Source organism: Leucoraja erinacea, chromosome 8 (genome assembly GCF_028641065.1).
Source record: "Leucoraja erinacea ecotype New England chromosome 8, Leri_hhj_1, whole genome shotgun sequence".
In the NCBI taxonomy this organism is placed as follows: Eukaryota; Metazoa; Chordata; class Chondrichthyes; order Rajiformes; family Rajidae; genus Leucoraja; species Leucoraja erinaceus.
The window spans coordinates 44788091-44805464 of record NC_073384.1 but is presented as its reverse complement, the minus strand read 5'-3'; the positions used below and the strand labels follow the sequence as shown (position 1 = coordinate 44805464).

The window sequence follows — 17374 nt, the reverse complement described above, 5'->3', positions numbered from 1 at the left end:
AAGATTTATATATACATATATATATATATATATATATATATATATATATATATATATATATATATATATATATATATATATATATATATAATATATATATGCTATATATGTATATATCTATATATGTATATATATATATAGATATATGTGTGTGTGTATATACAAATATATATCTATATATATATACTTTATAAAATATATATTATTTTATATATATATTTAGACAATGATGTGAAAATATAACTTTACAAGCTTTTGTTTACATGATCTATGGAGTCTCAGTACTTTTAATATATACTATATATACATATCTATATACATCACTGATATACCGAAATTTGGCATTTATATGACTGCATATATGACCTGTTAGACTTTGTATAACATATATATATATATATACACACAAGAAGGAAGAAATATATTTATATATATTATATATATATTATTATATATATATAACGTAAATAAGGTTTGCTGATTGAGGTATCTGGTGTTACTAACTCCAAGAAATTATCTTGTACAATAAACTTTAAAAATACTTTTTAAATATTTCAATGATGTGAAAATATAACTTGCCAAGCTTTTGTTTTGATCTTTGGAGTCTCAGTACTTTTAATGCACTAGCTTATCTGTTGCTCACTGATAACCGAAATTTGGCATTTAGCATGACTGCATTTTGACCTGTTAGACTTTGTCATAACAACATCTTATGGGCCACAGCAAGAAGGAAGAAATTATTTGGATCTATTACATTTTTAGAATAAAATAATTTGTGATGAAATTCCTAATGGATCTCTTATCAAGCCTAAATCTGTAGTTTTACCAGCATACCTTAAACAAACTATTACATTGTCATTAAACTGGGAAGAGTGCAAATAAGATTTACAAGGATGTTGCCAGAACTTGAGTGGTTGAGCTGTAGGGAGAGGTAGGGCAGGCTAGGTGTTCCTTGGAGGACAGGAGGCCAATGGCTGATGGCTGATCTTATAGAGGTGTATAAAACCATAAGGGGAATAGATTGGGTGAATGCACTGTCTCTTACCCAGGGTGGGGGAAATCAAGAAATGGAGGCCATAGGTTTAAACTTGACGCAAATTTTTCACTGAGAGGCTGGAGTGTATATGGAACAAACTGCCAGAGGAGGTAGGTGAGGCGGGTACTATCACAATATTTAAAAGGCAATTGGATAGGTACATGGATACTTCGACAGGTACATGGATAGGAAATGCTTAAAGGGATGTGGGCCAAACACAGGCATATTGCACTAGCTTAGATGGGGCTTCTTGGTCGGTATGGAAGAGTTCGGATGAATGGCCTGTGCAGGTGCTGCATGACTCTACAACTCGAAAAACAAATGATGTGGAAGGCTCCAAAGACAGTTCATTTACTTGCATTGCCTGCTGTGGAAAGAGAAAATTGCAATTCAACGTTGCTTCACTTTTTTTTAAAACAAGATTTATATCCTGGACTGGAATTTCTGTGAAACTTTAATTTTAAAATATTATTCTTATGTACTTATGGTATTAATATAAAGTCTTCACAAAGAGGATTACTAAGCAATAATTTGAAGGGTTACTAAAGGTTATGTCTAATAAAGGTTTTTACTGTCTTGCATGTTTATTACACCTAATTAAGATTACTCATTTTTATTATCTGAAAGTGAAATTTGTCATAGCTAACCGTAGGTCAACCAAAAATAAATACACCTACAGTATAATAGTTGAGATTTAAAAAAAGATTTTAAATAGATAATACTGAATCGTTAAACTGAACACACTACGAGACCAACAACTACCCAAATGCATGTATAGAAGTTCCTTGTTTCTACATGTATAGATAATTCTTGTTTACCTCCTGAACGTGGCTTAGATTGGCATCGTAAAGATCACAGAATATATCGCAAGAATATTGTGGTAAACATTTCTAAAGTGCTAACTATGGGCATAATAGCACATGCAAATCAGCAGTGTATTCATGTAAAGCCCTTCGAACCCGAGGAGCGACTTTCTTTTACACAAGGGGTGGTAGGTAAATGAAACGAGCTGCCAGAGGGCGTAGTTGAGGCAAGTATTATCACAACATTAAATAGCATTTGGACAATTATGTGGATAGGATAGTTTTGGAGGGCCAAATGCAGGCAGGTGGGACTAGTGTAGTTGGGGCATGTTGGTTAGAGTAGGCAAGTTGGGCCGCAGGGCCTGTTTGCCAGCTGTATGATTATCATATACTTTTTAAAGGCTGATCTTGTATGTGTGTATATATATATATATGTGTGTATATGTGGTTGTCTTCGCAAAAACACTACGTGGTAACTATCACATTTTTACATATTCTGATTGTCATTTTTCCCTTCGTGGCCGAGATCATCTTCACTGAACATTTTATTCTTTATTTCTCAACTTATTACTGATTAAAAGTAAGTAAAAAGTTTAAAAACATCAAAAGACTTTGAATTTGAAATGACCAGCTTTCACTGACAACGTCACAGTGGCTCGGCTAGCAGTGATCAGCTTCACTGAAGATTTCATCCTATATTTGACAAGTTATTTGCAATTAAAGCTTTAAAAATGCCAACTTTCACAAGGTTTTTACATATTATGATTCACATTTTCCCACTAGACAGAGATCACGAGGTTCTTGGGGTGGAGAGGGGTGATAGCGGTATAAGGGGGAGGGTAGTGTCTTGTGTTCTGTGTCTTGTGTCTACTGTTTGTGGGTAAGTGTGTCTGTTTAGTGTTCAGCCATGAGCGAATGGGGGTGCGGGCTCGACGGACCTGGTGGTCTACTCTCGCACCTACTTTCTATGTTTCTATGTTTCTATCACTTTCACTGAACATTTTATGCTTTATTTCTCGACATTACTGATTAAAGTTTCAAAAAATCAAAAGATTTTGAATTTAAAATGACCAGCTTCAACTGATGACATCACAATGGTTTGGCTAACAGTGACGACACAGGAACACTCTGGACTTTTCACCTCACAGGAGGGGGAGGGCGAAATACTATTGCAACATGCAAGGGAGGTGCAATTGGAATTTTTTTCAAAGCCCATTGATCAGGGAGGCAGTGGAGTGCTGGAATCTTATGTTCGGGAAGGCCTTAAGTTGGAGGACCATGCCTCCCGTGGGGGCTACGGGTAGGGAATGGGTACGTTGGGGAAGCAGACCCAATGGGTCTGTACTTGGTCTAGTATGCTTATAACACTCTCATCTTGTACGTATGTGTGTATGTGTCTGTGTATGTCTTTTTTTGTATCTTCGTCAAAATGCTACACAGTAGCGCTGAAAAATTTCCACATTCTTGCTCACATTTTTCCCATCCACATAAAAAAAAACAACTTTGAGACGAATAACTGTGACTCTGCTTTGAGATTTTTCTGGCAGCTTCCAGTGATGACGTCACAATGGCATCTCACAGCCGTCCAATCACAATGAGATCTCATTTACATAGACTGCCAATAACGTCACAATGGGATTGTAGCCCTCCTAGCTTTAGCAGGTGCAAATGCATTTTTCTTAAAATCACAGTACACTGAATTTTTTTTAAAGTTTAAAATGAGCGAGTGTGAATAAGGCGAAATGAGCAGCCCATGCGGAGTTGGGGGCTATGGGTGAGTGGTGCAATATTCTGTTGGCGAACGGGTTACATTGGGACAATGGGTGAGTGATGGAAACAGGTTGCGTTGGGGGGGGAACAGGTGAGTGGTGGATTATTGTGTTGGGGGAAAGGGGCCCAACGGTGTTGGTCTAGTGGCTTTATAAAACTTTGAGAATACTCAAAGGATGTCAAGAAAACTAAAACGAATTGAAAAACACAGTCAATTATAGATTTTGTAATCTGTGAGGAAGCTTGTAAATTTCATTAAATGGTCCAACTGTTGTGAGTTCCCAGCATAACATGGGTAGCTTGGTCCATTGTTCAAGTTGTTTATATTTAATTTTAACCTTTTGGGAAAGCATTGACTGACCAACGATTTGGGGACAATGCACAACATGAACCTCTTCAGGAAAATTTGCAGTTATTGTTTTAATTATTTATATTAGACAAATGTGTTTCAATTTATGGCAATGAATCCTGAAGTGTAAATTTATATTGATTTGATAAACTGAGAAACAATAAAAGAATTATCATTTGAACCTTCACCGGAATTTTGTTTTGTAATGACACTAATAAAATTCAAAACCTTGGCCAACATAATTGAGTCTGAGGGTTAAATTGTACACAGTAAACTGTGGCAACTATTAGGTAATCTTCCTTATAAACATTGGGTTGAATTAAACACACAATAAATTATAACAAAATCAGTACTTTCCCCTGAAAGGTACAGTCTCTAAACAGTGCAGTCAACTAAAGCAAAGTCAGCACAAAGCTAAAATGCTTAGCTGAAAGCAAATAAAAGTGGAAACGTATTGCAATGGATCTAATTAAAGGGGTAATATGAAAAAGAATAGCACAGAAATAAAAATCTGCAGTGTCAAGATATAAAAGCAAAACATTACAAGTTTATAGAGTGGTGAGTCGTTGAAAGGGAATATGTTTATTAAATACATATCTAGTGTTGCATTATGAGCAATAGATAAATTGCATACATTACACAATTGCTTTATCTGCTGAGGAGCACATATTTTCCACAGTATGCTTCCTTCAATATTAGCATTCTGTACTCGAAGGTAACATTTGCCAGCATTTTCTCATCAACTTAATTTGGTGTCCTTGGGTAATAGACCTTGATGAGTATGGGGCGGCATGGTGGCGCAGCAGTAGAGTTGCTGCCTTACAGCGCTTGCAGCGCTGGAGATCCGGGTTCGATCCCGACTACGGGTGCTGTCTATACAGAGTTTGTACGTTCTCCCCATGGGTTTTCTCCGAGGTCTTCGTTTTACAGGGAAGAGATTAAACGGGTTTCCCCCACCCTGCCACATATACACAGCTAAAAAATAATAAAAATTAGAACCAAAAACTTACATTTAACGGGACAAAAATAAAAAAAAGACAGACGGACTGCAGTCGAGCCGCTGCCGTTAGGCGCCCCCACTTCGCAGATTGTTATATTATTTATTATGATTATATATTCTGTTGTGCTGCAGCAAGTAAGAATTTCATTGTTCTATCTGGGACATACGACGATAAAACACTCTTGATTTAATAGGAACCCGAGGGGCATCTTTTTCACACAAAGGATGATAGATATATGAAACAAGCCGCCAGAGGAGAGTTGAGGCGGGTACTATCACAATATTTAAAAGACATTTGGATAGGTACATGGATACTTCGACAGGTACATGGATAGGAAAGGCTTAAAGGGATGTGGGTCAAACACAGGCATATTGGACCAGCTTACATGGGGCTACTTGGTTGGCATGGAAAGGTTCGGCTGAATGGCCTGTGCAGGTGCTGCATGACTCTACAACTCAAATAACTCAAAAAACAAATGCTTTGATGTGGAAGGCTCCAAAGACAGTTTATTTACTTGCATTGCCTGCTGTGGAAAGAGAAAATTGCAATTCAACGTTGATTCTTTTCTTTTTTTAAATCAAGATTTATATCTTGGACTGGAATTTCTGTGAAACTGATTTTTTAATGTTATTCTTATGTACTTATGGTATTAATATAAAGTCTTCACAAAGAGGATTACTAAGCAATAATTTGACGGGTTACTAAAGGTTATGTCTAATAAAGGTTTTTTACTGTCTTGCATGCTTATTACACCTAATTAAGATTACTCATTTTCATTATCTGAAAGTGAGATTTGTCATAGCTAACCGTAGGTCAACCAAAAATAAATACACCTACAGTATAATAGTTGAGATTAAAAAAACGATTTAAAATAGAATCGTTGTCTTCCACAAGACTACATAATACTGAATCGTTAAACAGAACACACTACGAGACCAACAACTACCCAAATGCATGTATAGAAGTTCCTTGTTTCTACATGTATAGATAATTCTTGTTTACCTCCTGAACATGGCTTAGATTGGCATCGTAAAGATCACAGAATATATTGCTACGGATATTGTGGTAAACATTTTTAAAGTGCTGACTACGGGCAAAATACCACATGCAAATCAGCAGTGTATTCATGTAAAGCCTGAAACTCTATATGTTACCTGGTCCTTTTGTGTCCTCATTACATCCACCTCAGGTTCAGCATACTGTGGTACTTTGGCTGGATCCATAATATCTTTGAATTCTCCAGTACTCTATACATGGAAAACAATAGCCACATGTCCATTAAGATTCAGGGTTTAAAACGTTACATGTCGAATATGTTATTCATAAGAAAACTCCATGTTTGGAATGCAATTGAAGCAGATATTACAATATTGTATTGAAATAATCAGTTGTATTTCTACTTTCCCACAATCTCCTTGGTTACATATGATTTGTGCGATAGCTTATGGAAGTCTGCATCTAACCATTTTTTAACAATCCATCATTGACTCATTGTGACACAGTACTACCCTTTTCTGTAAGTATTTAAAAGCTAATAGAATTATGGTCACTGGCCCCAAAGTGCTCCAAAATTGTCACTTCAGTTACGTGCCATGCCTCATTTCTCAATTGGAGGTCCAGTATTGATCCGTCTCTGTTACATATTGTTTGAGAAAAGTTTATCGGCACATTTCACAAATTCCGCCCCTTCCACGCCTTATGCACTCTGGCAAATCTCAATCAACACAAGGAAAGTTGAAATCATCTACTATTACAGCCATATTATTCTTACTGCTGTCTGCAATCTTATTACATTATTTTAGTAAAGTTCCCCACTATCATACTTTAGAGTTCTTGCTAATCTCTGCAATTCACCTCTACCTCACTGTGTGGTGACGAACAAAATACCCATTGTTACATAATCATGCTTCTTAGTTCTATCCGAAAAAATTGTCCTTGCACCTTTAGGAACATTTTCTCTTTCCAATTCCGCAGTGTCTTTACTAACCTGTACTGACAATCCACGTTCCTTGTTCAGAAAGCATGGGTAAGGAAAACATTTTGTATACGTGAATATCAAGTTCCCAACCCTCTTCATTTGAGTCATGTTTTGTTCATGCCACATCAACTTTGTCACAACAACCACTGTGAGGACTCTCCCGACGCCGGGGCAACTCTACCCGGCCAGAACGGCCAGGAACATCGGGCCTCCGTAGAGGCAATAGCGGTGGCCTCAAATAGGCCTGACTTCTGGAAGAACTGGGGTTGGGTGCCTTCCCCCACATGGATCATTAGATTACAGATTGATGGCAATGTTACCTCACATGGGAATAACCTCTCATATACTTTCTTCCACAGATCAATCGGATTCCGTGCATTTATTTTGCCCAAGTCAACTTCAGTAGCAGGTGGAGATCCTGTGTGCATAATATATATATTTTAATAAAAAGAAGAAAGTAATTAAAAAAATAATTTTGAATGTTCATATGAATCCAGTGGTATCGGAATGCAGATTTACCACATCCAAATGATCAAAGGCAATTGCTATTGAATGTTGTTGTATTTGTAGGTTTGTATTCAATATATACATAAAAATCTTAAAATAGTGCCCCGCACTGTGGAGATAGTTCTACACAATACAAGTTTCAGAGCCAGAAAATAAAATATCTTCCATTCATTTCTCCTAAGTACTGTCTATACCGCTCGTTCCCCTTTCCCGTGACTCTCTACAGAAGGATCTTGACCCAAAATGTCACTTATTCCTTTTTTCCAGAGATGCAGCCTCTCCAGCCGAGTTACTCCAGCCTTTTGTGTTTATCTTTTAATAAGTCTTTCGAATAAATGAAACGGAAGTTAAGTCCCATGATAAATTATGGGAAATAGCAATCAAGTACTTGCAAGTCTTTATTTTCAGGAACCTTCAATAATCTAACACACAAAACATTCTAACACATTATTGGCTGATTTATTCTAGAAAAAAACATGTTGCAAAGCAGCTTTCTCCTTCTGGAGCACTGTAGAAGTGTATTCTTTTAAACATTTTTTAAGCCATTCCTGTAAGCAAGCACTCAATTAATCCATCAAATTATAAAAATGTATTTCCTGCAAGGAAGCTCATTTTCCTTTGCAGGTCACACTAATAGAATAAATGAATGGACAAATTGTTCCCGACCACTTGGATGACTGAACAACTTTCTACATCTGATTTCATCCTCTTGGGGAAAGCTGGGCTGCAGCAAGTTAACTCTGTATCTCAGTCACATTAACTCAGTAACAACACTGACATCACCAAATGAAATTTGTAGCCTACCACCTATGCAGGCTATTTTGCTGTTTTTTACTTACCAATCTGACTCAATGAGTCCATTCCAGCGGGGACAAACAATGGTTTGTTGTACTCCACAGATATTGTTTTGCTACAAAACAAAAGCAAATTAGGGATTTGGAAGTGTAGCATTTTTAATCTTAATAATTCTGCCTCCATTCCATAGTTTTCAGAAAATAACAACTGGCTGTTAGACTTGAGGAGGGCTCCCTTCCAGTTGCAAGTGTTCTTTTCAGGTCGGGAGATTAAGAACAGCAATGGCAGCCAAAATGGAATGCCTAGGCTGAATATTTGATAATGTCAAAGTCAACAAATTAGTGTTGCATGCATTTTTAAGAACGGCACAGCATCTTATTAAATTATTCTTTGCTATAGAGATTTAGCTACAAGAAATGAAACACAAAATGCTGCTCACCTTCTGTCTGTGCCAAATGCCAAATTGTTCAGGACAGTTCGCAACTTAGATACCGTAGCTTCTGATTTATTGCTGTAAAACTAAATAGATATGGTACAATAATTATAGGATTTAGCATGAAAATTGTTTTTCTTGACACGGTACTGATACATTTATCATAAGATTTTATAAAAAGATAATTTACTATGAATTTGAGTAAGATTCCAGCTAGCATGGTACTGGTGCTAGCTCTAATCTCATTTAATGATGTCCTACAAAAATATGTTATGACATCTTTCTTCTGAAATCAAGGCTAAATGGGTTAGTAGAGCAGTGCAGAGATTACATACGACTGATCTCCAAAATCAATCAAAAATTCAAATTACTTGTAAAACCAATAAAATGCTCCAATTGGTGACAACAGAAGTAGACTGCTAGGTTCATGATTGACTTACAAGACTTCTGATGGGTGGAAATGAAAACAGTATATTAAGCTCTCACATAGGACCATGTCAATTATTGTTCTTCATTAATGAAGTTATGATAGGTCAAAACAATGAGGAATCATTCAGGATTTATCTTCGTTTCCTCCCATTTTTCATCTATCAGTCACATTGGACAAAATCACTCTTTAATACTCTTTAATAGTTATCATGAAGGAGGATGTTGATGCCAACTAGCCCTTCATTCCAACTGTCTCTATTGCCCCTTCTATTGCCTATAAAGTAGCTATTGTCAGATATCCAATATTGTGAATATGGAATTAATGCCTTGGGTTTCAATTGGCGATTCCCTTTCCTTTTCATCAATTTCAGCATGCTCTTTGGCAATTGTCATGTCAAGTCAAGAGAGTTTATTGTCATGTGACATCCTTGCTTGCTGCAGCACAACAGAATATAGTGAGAATAAATACATAACCGTTCAGTGTGTCTATGTAGCATAGACCATATATATATATATATATATACAAACATAAATAAACAGATAAAGTGCAATAGGCTGTTATAGTTCAGAGTTTGTTTGATGGCGAGTTTAATAGCCTGATGGCCGTGGGGAAGAAGCTGTTCATGAACCTGGATCCACCAGATTTCAGGCTCCTGTACCTTCTACCTGATGGCAGCAGAGAGATGAGTGTGTGGCCAGGATGGTGTGAGGCAGCGACTGCGATAGATCCCTTCGGTGGTGGGGAGGTCAGAGCCGATGATGGACTGGGCAGTGGTCACAATGTTCTGCATTCTTTTCCGCCCCCGGGCACTCAAGTTGCCGAACCAAGCCACGATGCAACCAATCAGCATGCTCTCTACTGTGCACCTGCAGAAGTTCGATAGAGTCCTTTTTGACACACCGACTCTCCGTAATCTTCTCAGGAAGTAGAGGCGCTGATGTGCTTTCTTTATAATTGCATCAGTGTGCTCGGACCAGGAAAGATCTTCGGAAATATGCAGGCGCAGGAATTTGAAGTTCTTGACCCTTTCCACCATCGTCCCATTGATATAAACGGGATTGTGGGTCCCTATCCTACCCTTTCCAAAGTCCACAATCAGTTCCTTGGTTTTGCCTGTATTGAGAGCCAGGTTGTTGTGCTGGCACCATTTGGTCAATCGGTTGATCTCACTTCTATACTCTGACTCGTCACCATCAGTGATTCATCCCACAACAGTGGTGTTATGTGTGAACTTGATGATGGAATTCGCACTATGACTGGCTACGCAGTCATGAGTATAAAGCAGGGGGGTGAGCAACTAGGGACTGATATTGAATTAGTAGTTCTCAATCAGGATACCACTTTAACCTCATATTGAATTTTGGACTTCATATCCATGGTACTAAGACCTTTTCCCACATCAACAATAATGACTGATTCTACACTGGGACCATTTCATTTGGTATCTGAAACTTTAATCCATGCCTGAATTACCTAAACTCTTGGCCAGCCTCCCTTGTTCTACCCTCCAAAACCCTACTGCAAATTCTAGTGAATTTCATTGGCTCATTGGGGGGAAAAAACGTAAATAGTAGTTTTCAGAACCAAGGATAACCGGCCGGTAATGTTAATATCCACCGAGCTTCACAGCCGTGTATCTCTGGCTTCTTAAAAGTTATCTCCACTCCTTCTCCCCATCCCCCCTCTTTCAAAGGACTTAAGTTACCCTTCCCATACACTGTGCTTTCACCGTCTTAATTACAGCGCCAACCTTCCTGTTCATCGAGGTGTGTGTCTGTATCACATTGGCTTTGCACCGTGTGAATTTCACTTAGACAGTGCTCCCCCCGCTTGCCCTGTCCCCCACCTGCAAAACTTGCTGGTGAAGGAAGCGATGTGTGTATGTGTGTGTGTTCCACTCTGACAGTCGCCGTTCCAGTCGCCATTCCAGTCGCCATTCTAGTCGCTGGCTACGACTTGACAGTCGCCAGCAGTCGCCTGAAAAATCGCCCGTGGGACAGGCCCATTAGGCATGAATTTTTTGTTATGAAAACAGCTGTACAACTTGTTGTTGTACTAAAAGTTAAGCTAATTACATTAATAATGAACACATACCAATAGTGAAGCTCCATAGTAATGAGCAACAAAACGCAATGTCTTGCAAATTACTCTTCTTTTTTCAGATTCAAAATTCTATGGAAAGGAAACCAAGTTAGCAAACCACCAGAACAATTGCTTCCACAACTATATCATATTAAAAATGAATTAAGTGACAATATAATTCTTACTGTACCTGTAAAATATCATACTTGCTTCCAATTATAACTAGAGGAAGAGGAAATGGATCAACAAGTTCCCAGTCCTGTTGGAATTTAGAAAAAATAGTAAACATATTATGGTTCTAAAGGAAAACACATAAAGTAAACAAAGCTAGGAAAATCCATGGATATCAAAAACTATGGTTTCCAAATACTGCTCATTAAACCAAATTTAATGAAAATTAATAAAGTGAGAGCATTCAAAAAAATGGACAATCAGAGCAGCTCTTTGCTTTGATTGTCACCATTTTTTTGAATGCTCTCACTTGATTAATTTTAATTAGCCTACTACAATGCTTTAGCCTACTACAACACTTTGAATATGCATGTGGAGATTCAAGCTTATTTTGTCCGTGGAACATTAAAACAACAGATGAATAAAAATCTGGAATTTTTTGAGGATGTAACTAGGAAAATGGACAGGGGAGAGCCAGTGGATGTTGTGCATCTGGACTTTCAGAAAGCATTTGATAAGGTCCCACATAGGAGGTTAGTGGGCAAAATTAGGGCATATGGTATTGGGAGTAAAGTGCTGACATGGATAGAAATTTTTTTGGCAGACAGGAAACAAAAAGTGGGGATTAACGGGTCTATTTCAGAATGGCAGGCAGTGACAAGTGGGATACCGCAAGGCTCGATGCTGGGACCCCAGCTATTTACAATATATATTAATGATTTAGATGAAGGGATTACAAGTAACATTAGCAAATTTGCAGATGACACAAAGCTGGGTAGCAGTGTGAACTGTGAGGAGGATGCTATGAGAATGCAGGGTGACTTGGACAGGTTGGGTGAGTGGGCAGATGCATGGCAGATGCAGTTTAATGTGGATAAATGTGACGTTATCAACTTTGGTAGCAAACACAGGAAGGCAGATTATTATCTAAATGGTGTCAAATCGAGAAAAGGGGGAAGTACAACAGGATCTGGGGGGGTCCTTGTTCATCAGTCAATGAAAGTGAAGAAAGCGAATGGCATGTTAGCCTTCATAACAAGAGGAGTTGAGTATCGGAGCAAAGACAATAGACAATAGGTGCAGGAGTAGGCCATTTGGCCCTTCGAGCCAGCACCACCATTCAATGTGATCTTGGCTGATCATCCCCAATCAGTACCCCGTTCCTGCCTTCTCCCCATATCCCCTGACCGCTATTTTTAAGAGCCCTAGCTCTCCCTTGAAAGAATCCAGAGTACCTGCCTCTACCGCCCTCTGAGCAGAGAATTCCACAGACAAAGAGGTCCTTCTGCAGTTGTACAGGGCCCTGGTGAGACCACACCTGGAGTATTGTGTGCAGTTTTGGTCTCCAAATTTGAGGAATGACATTCTTGCTATTGAGGGAGTGCAGCGTAGGTTCACAAGGTTAATTCCCGGGATGGAGGGACTGTCATATGCTGAGAGAATGGAACGGCTGGGCTTGTATACTCTGGAATTTAGGATGAGAGGGGATCTTATTGAAACATATAAGATTATTAAGGGGGAGTCCAGAACCAGGGGCCACAGTTTAAGAATAAGGGGCAAGCCATTTAGAATGGAGATGAGGAAACACTTTTTCTCACAGAGAATTGTGAGTGTGGAAATCTCTGCCTCAAAGGGCAGTGGAGGCCGGTTCTCTGGAAACTTTCAAGAGAGAGCTAGATAGGGTTCTTGAAGATAGCGGAGTCAGGGGATATGGGGAGACGGCAGGAACGGGGTATTGATTGTGAATGATCAGCCATGATCACATTGAATGGGGGTGCTGTCTTGAATGGCCGTATGACCTACTCCTGCACCTATTGTCTATTAAAGTTGTTGTCATCTTAAACCAGGATATTTAACATGGACAGAATATAGGAACCAAGAAAAGGTACACTAAAAACAAATAAAAAGTGTTTTTGTTTTTATTTAATCATATTTAAAATGAACTGATCTTAATATCAGCCTCTTTACAAATTAAAGGAATACTTCCAAACCGATATAATTTAGAAATATGTAATGAGTGAAGAATGGGGCTTCATCAGAATAATACGGATCTAGGTAGGGTTAAAATATAAATTGTTTGTAAGATTGAGGATGAATAAAACAAACTTAAATTTATCTTCCAATATAAGATATTTTTCAAAGTACCTGGGAGGGGCTAGTTTTGGTGGGATGGGATGAGTTAACCAGGGAGTTGCTGTAGAAAGTAGTTCCCTCCACAACTCCCTGGTTAACCCATCCCTTCCCACCCAAACCAGCCCCGCCCAGGTACTTTCCCCTGCAACTGTAGATGCAACACCTGTGCCTACACCTCTTCCCTCGACTCCATCCAAGGATCCAGACAGTCCTTTCAGGTGAGGCAGAGGTTCACTTGCTCCTCCTCCAACCTCATCTACTGTATCCGTTGTTCCACGTGTAGACTCCTCTATATCGGCGAGACTAGGCGCAGGCTATCTTTTACCGAACACCTCGGCTCAGTCCGATTAGGCCTACCTGATCTCCCGGTTGTTAAACACTTTAACTCCTATTCCTACACTGACCTTTCTGTCCTGGGTCTCCTCCACTGTCAATGTGAGACCCAACATAAATTGGAGGAACCACACCTCATATTTCACTTGGGCAGCATACAACCCAGCGGTATGAATATTGATTACTTTCATTTCAAGTAGCTCTTGCTTTCCCTCTCTCTCCAGCCCTCCCCCATTCTAGTTCTCCAATTCATTTCATTGTCCTCCTGATTAAATATTACTGATTGTATGCCTCACTTTCACCTTCCACTCAGGCAAAAATGTACCATTCTACATTTCCTTGAGCATCGTGTCCTTTATCTGTGTTTTCACACCTTACCCTTCCATATCTCTATGTCTCCCTCTCTGACTCTCAGTCTGAAGAAGGGTCTCGACCCGAAACATCACCCATTCCTTCTCTCCAGAGATGATGTCTGTCCCGCTGAGTTACTCCAGCATCTTGTAACTATCTTTGATCAAAGGATTGGTTTACAAGTGTAGAATATTTTTTCAGCAATTAAATAGAGTTTTGGTAAGACCATGCAGGAATTCTGTGCATAGTTTTGGTCTGCTCTGTTTAGGAGGTGTAAAATGAAGATTAACTAGACCAATTCCTGGATTCAAGCCAGTATAAGTGGAAATTAGTTGACCAGGAGACAAGATCAAGAGTATTATTTCATGACATTTTGAAGAATGACTGAATTTTTTAATATAAACATTAAGGTCAATGGGCTCAGAAATGGAAAATGGTCAACAGGAAAGATTTTCTTTCATAAAACAATTTGCACTCACTGAGTTATGAATATGTTACCAACTTTCCACATTCAAAAAAACAAAATCATAAACTTTTCTTCTGAAAGTTACATATGCAGAAAGTTTCCTGAAGCTGGACTCACCGGGTGATTCTTCTGTAAATTTTTCCACGATCTTTGCTTGATCTCATTTATATTAATGGAATCTTTTTTACCTAGTTCATTCATAGTTTTGTTTATATGGTTCTTTGTCACAGTCAGTAGCTTTTCCATGGTTTGCCACAGGTCATTGGGTTTGGAAAGGTCTAATACCAAAACAACAGAAAGGGTCCTAGAACGAATGAAACATCACAAATATCCTAATTTGCCTTCTATATATGTTTAAAATAGATCAGACATGACAGTATTGAATATCCCAATAAGCATAAATCCCAGGTGGTCTAATCTGCTAGTTCCTAGATGTTGATGTATATTTGATGTTCAGCATGATTCTGAATTCACATTCACCTGCCAGCTCTAATACATAAAAGATGAGGTTGCAAATTCTCCAATCAGCAAATTGTACAGAAATGCAAATCTAATTTATTTTATCAGCATAAATATCCAATCATAAGTTATGCATAAGGGACTATTATAGATCACATTTCTTCATATAAAAACAAATGACATCTGATCTGTTAAACTGTGTGATCTTATAAATATCTTGAGAAATTCAGTTAAGACTAATATTTATAGTTTTTAAAAATCTATCACTGTACACATGATCTATTGCCATTAATAATTAAATAACTATACATAGTATCGCTACTGATTTAATACAGGCCGATACTAATAAAATAGTAACAAATTATGTAAATGTTGCAACATACATGGGTAAATGATAAAACAAAGTCCATAGGACAACAAGTGTCAAAATACAGTGCATTCAAAAAGCATTCAGACCCCTTCACTTTTTCCACATTTTGTTAGGTTACAGCCTTATTTTAAAATGGACCAAATTCATTTTTTTTGTCATCAATCCACACACAATACCCCTGAATGAAGAGGCGAAAACATGTGTTGAGACATTTTTGCAAAGTAATTAAAAAGAAATAACTGAAATATCCCATTTACATAAGTATTAAGACCCCTTGCTATCACACTCAATATTGAGCTGGTTCATCCTGTTTCATTGATTATCCTTGAGATGGTTCTACAATTTGATTGGAGTCCACCAGTGGTAAATTAAATTGATTGGACATGATTTGGAAAGGCACACACCTGTCTATATAAGGTCCCACAGCATGTCAGAGCAAAAACCAAGCCATGAAGACGAAGGAATTGTCCGTAGACCTCCGAGACAGAATTGTGTCGATACACAGATCTGGGGAAGGGTATAAAACAATTTCTGCAATATTGCAAGTCCCGAAGAGCACAGTGGCCTCCGTCAGTCTTAAATGGAAGAACTTTGGAACCACCAGGACTCTTCATAGAGCCGGCCAAACTGAGCAATCGGGGGAGAAGGGCCTTGGTCAGGGAGGTGACCAAGAACCCCATGGGCACTCTGACAGAGCTCCAGAGTTCCTCTGTGGAGATGGGAGAATGTTCCAGAAGAACAACTATATTTGTAGCACTCCACCAATTAGGCCTTTATGGTAGAGTGGCCAGACAGAAGCCACTCCTCAGTAAAAGGAACATGACAGCCTGCTTGGAGTTTGCCAAAAGACATGAGAAACAAGATTCTCTGGTCTGATGAAACAAAGATTGAACTCTTTGGCCTGAATGCCAAGCATCCAGTCTGGAGGAAACCAGGCACCGCTCATCACCTGGCCAATACCACACCTATGGTGAAGCATGGTGGTGGCAGCATCATGCTGTGACAATGTTTTTAAAAGGCAGGAACTGGGAGTTGTCAGGATCGAGGGAAAGATGAACGGAGCAAAGTACGGAGAAATCCTTGATGAAAACCTGTTCCAGAGCATTCTGGACCTCAGAAGGTGGTTCACCTTCCAACAGGACAACGACCCTAAGCACACAGCCAAGACAATGCAGGAGTGGCTTCGTGACAAGTCTGTGAATGTCCTTGAGTGGCCCAGCCACAGCTCGGACTTGAACCCGATCAAACATCTCTGGAGGGACCTGAAAATAGCTGTGCATCGATACCCCCCTTCCAACCTGACAGAGCTTGATAGGATCTGCAGAGAGGAATGGGATAAATTACCCAAATACAGGTGTGCCAAGCTTGTAGCGTCATACCCAAGACGACTTGAAGCTGTAATCGCTGCCAAAGGTGCCTCAACAAAGTTATGAGTAAAGGGTCTGAATACTTATATAAATGTGATATTTCAGTTATTTCTTTTTAATTATTTTGCAAAAATTTCTAAACACCTGTTTTCACTTTTTTATTGTGGGTATTGTGTGTAGATCGATGATAAAATAAAATGAATTTAGCCCATTTTAGAATAAGGCTGTAACGTAACAAAATGTGGAAAAAGTGAAACAGTCTGAATACTTTCTGAAAGCACTGTAAATCTAGTATCATTTCTTTGTGTGGACTTTTGGCTTGTAGACCTCTGATAAGCTATAAAGCAATTTTTAATTACTTCCCACTTCAATGAAACAAAAGACAAAGCATGGACAAAAGTATGCAATGGATAAATTCTTATAAGATATGTAATTTGCATTCTAGTGGAGGTTAAACCCTGAACTCCATCATCAAGTTTGCTGATGACACTGTGGTGGTGGGCCTGATCTCCGATAATGATCGGAAAGGCCTATCTGGAG

The 17374-nt window shown here is 38.6% G+C and overlaps 1 protein-coding gene across 1 annotated transcript in view; it reads right to left on the bottom strand.

Annotated features, from left to right (window-relative positions):
• Window positions 1-17374, bottom strand: part of dync2li1 (dynein, cytoplasmic 2, light intermediate chain 1) — a 33552-nt gene that overhangs the window by 386 nt on the left and 15792 nt on the right. Inside the window, exons 6-12 of the mRNA XM_055639616.1 lie at window positions 14756-14942; window positions 11375-11443; window positions 11197-11274; window positions 8679-8758; window positions 8284-8354; window positions 7258-7355; window positions 6114-6206 (exon numbers count right to left, since the gene is read on the bottom strand). Of these exons, the coding sequence (XP_055495591.1) occupies window positions 6114-6206; window positions 7258-7355; window positions 8284-8354; window positions 8679-8758; window positions 11197-11274; window positions 11375-11443; window positions 14756-14942 (676 nt within the window). The remainder of the gene's footprint in view (window positions 1-6113; window positions 6207-7257; window positions 7356-8283; window positions 8355-8678; window positions 8759-11196; window positions 11275-11374; window positions 11444-14755; window positions 14943-17374) is intronic.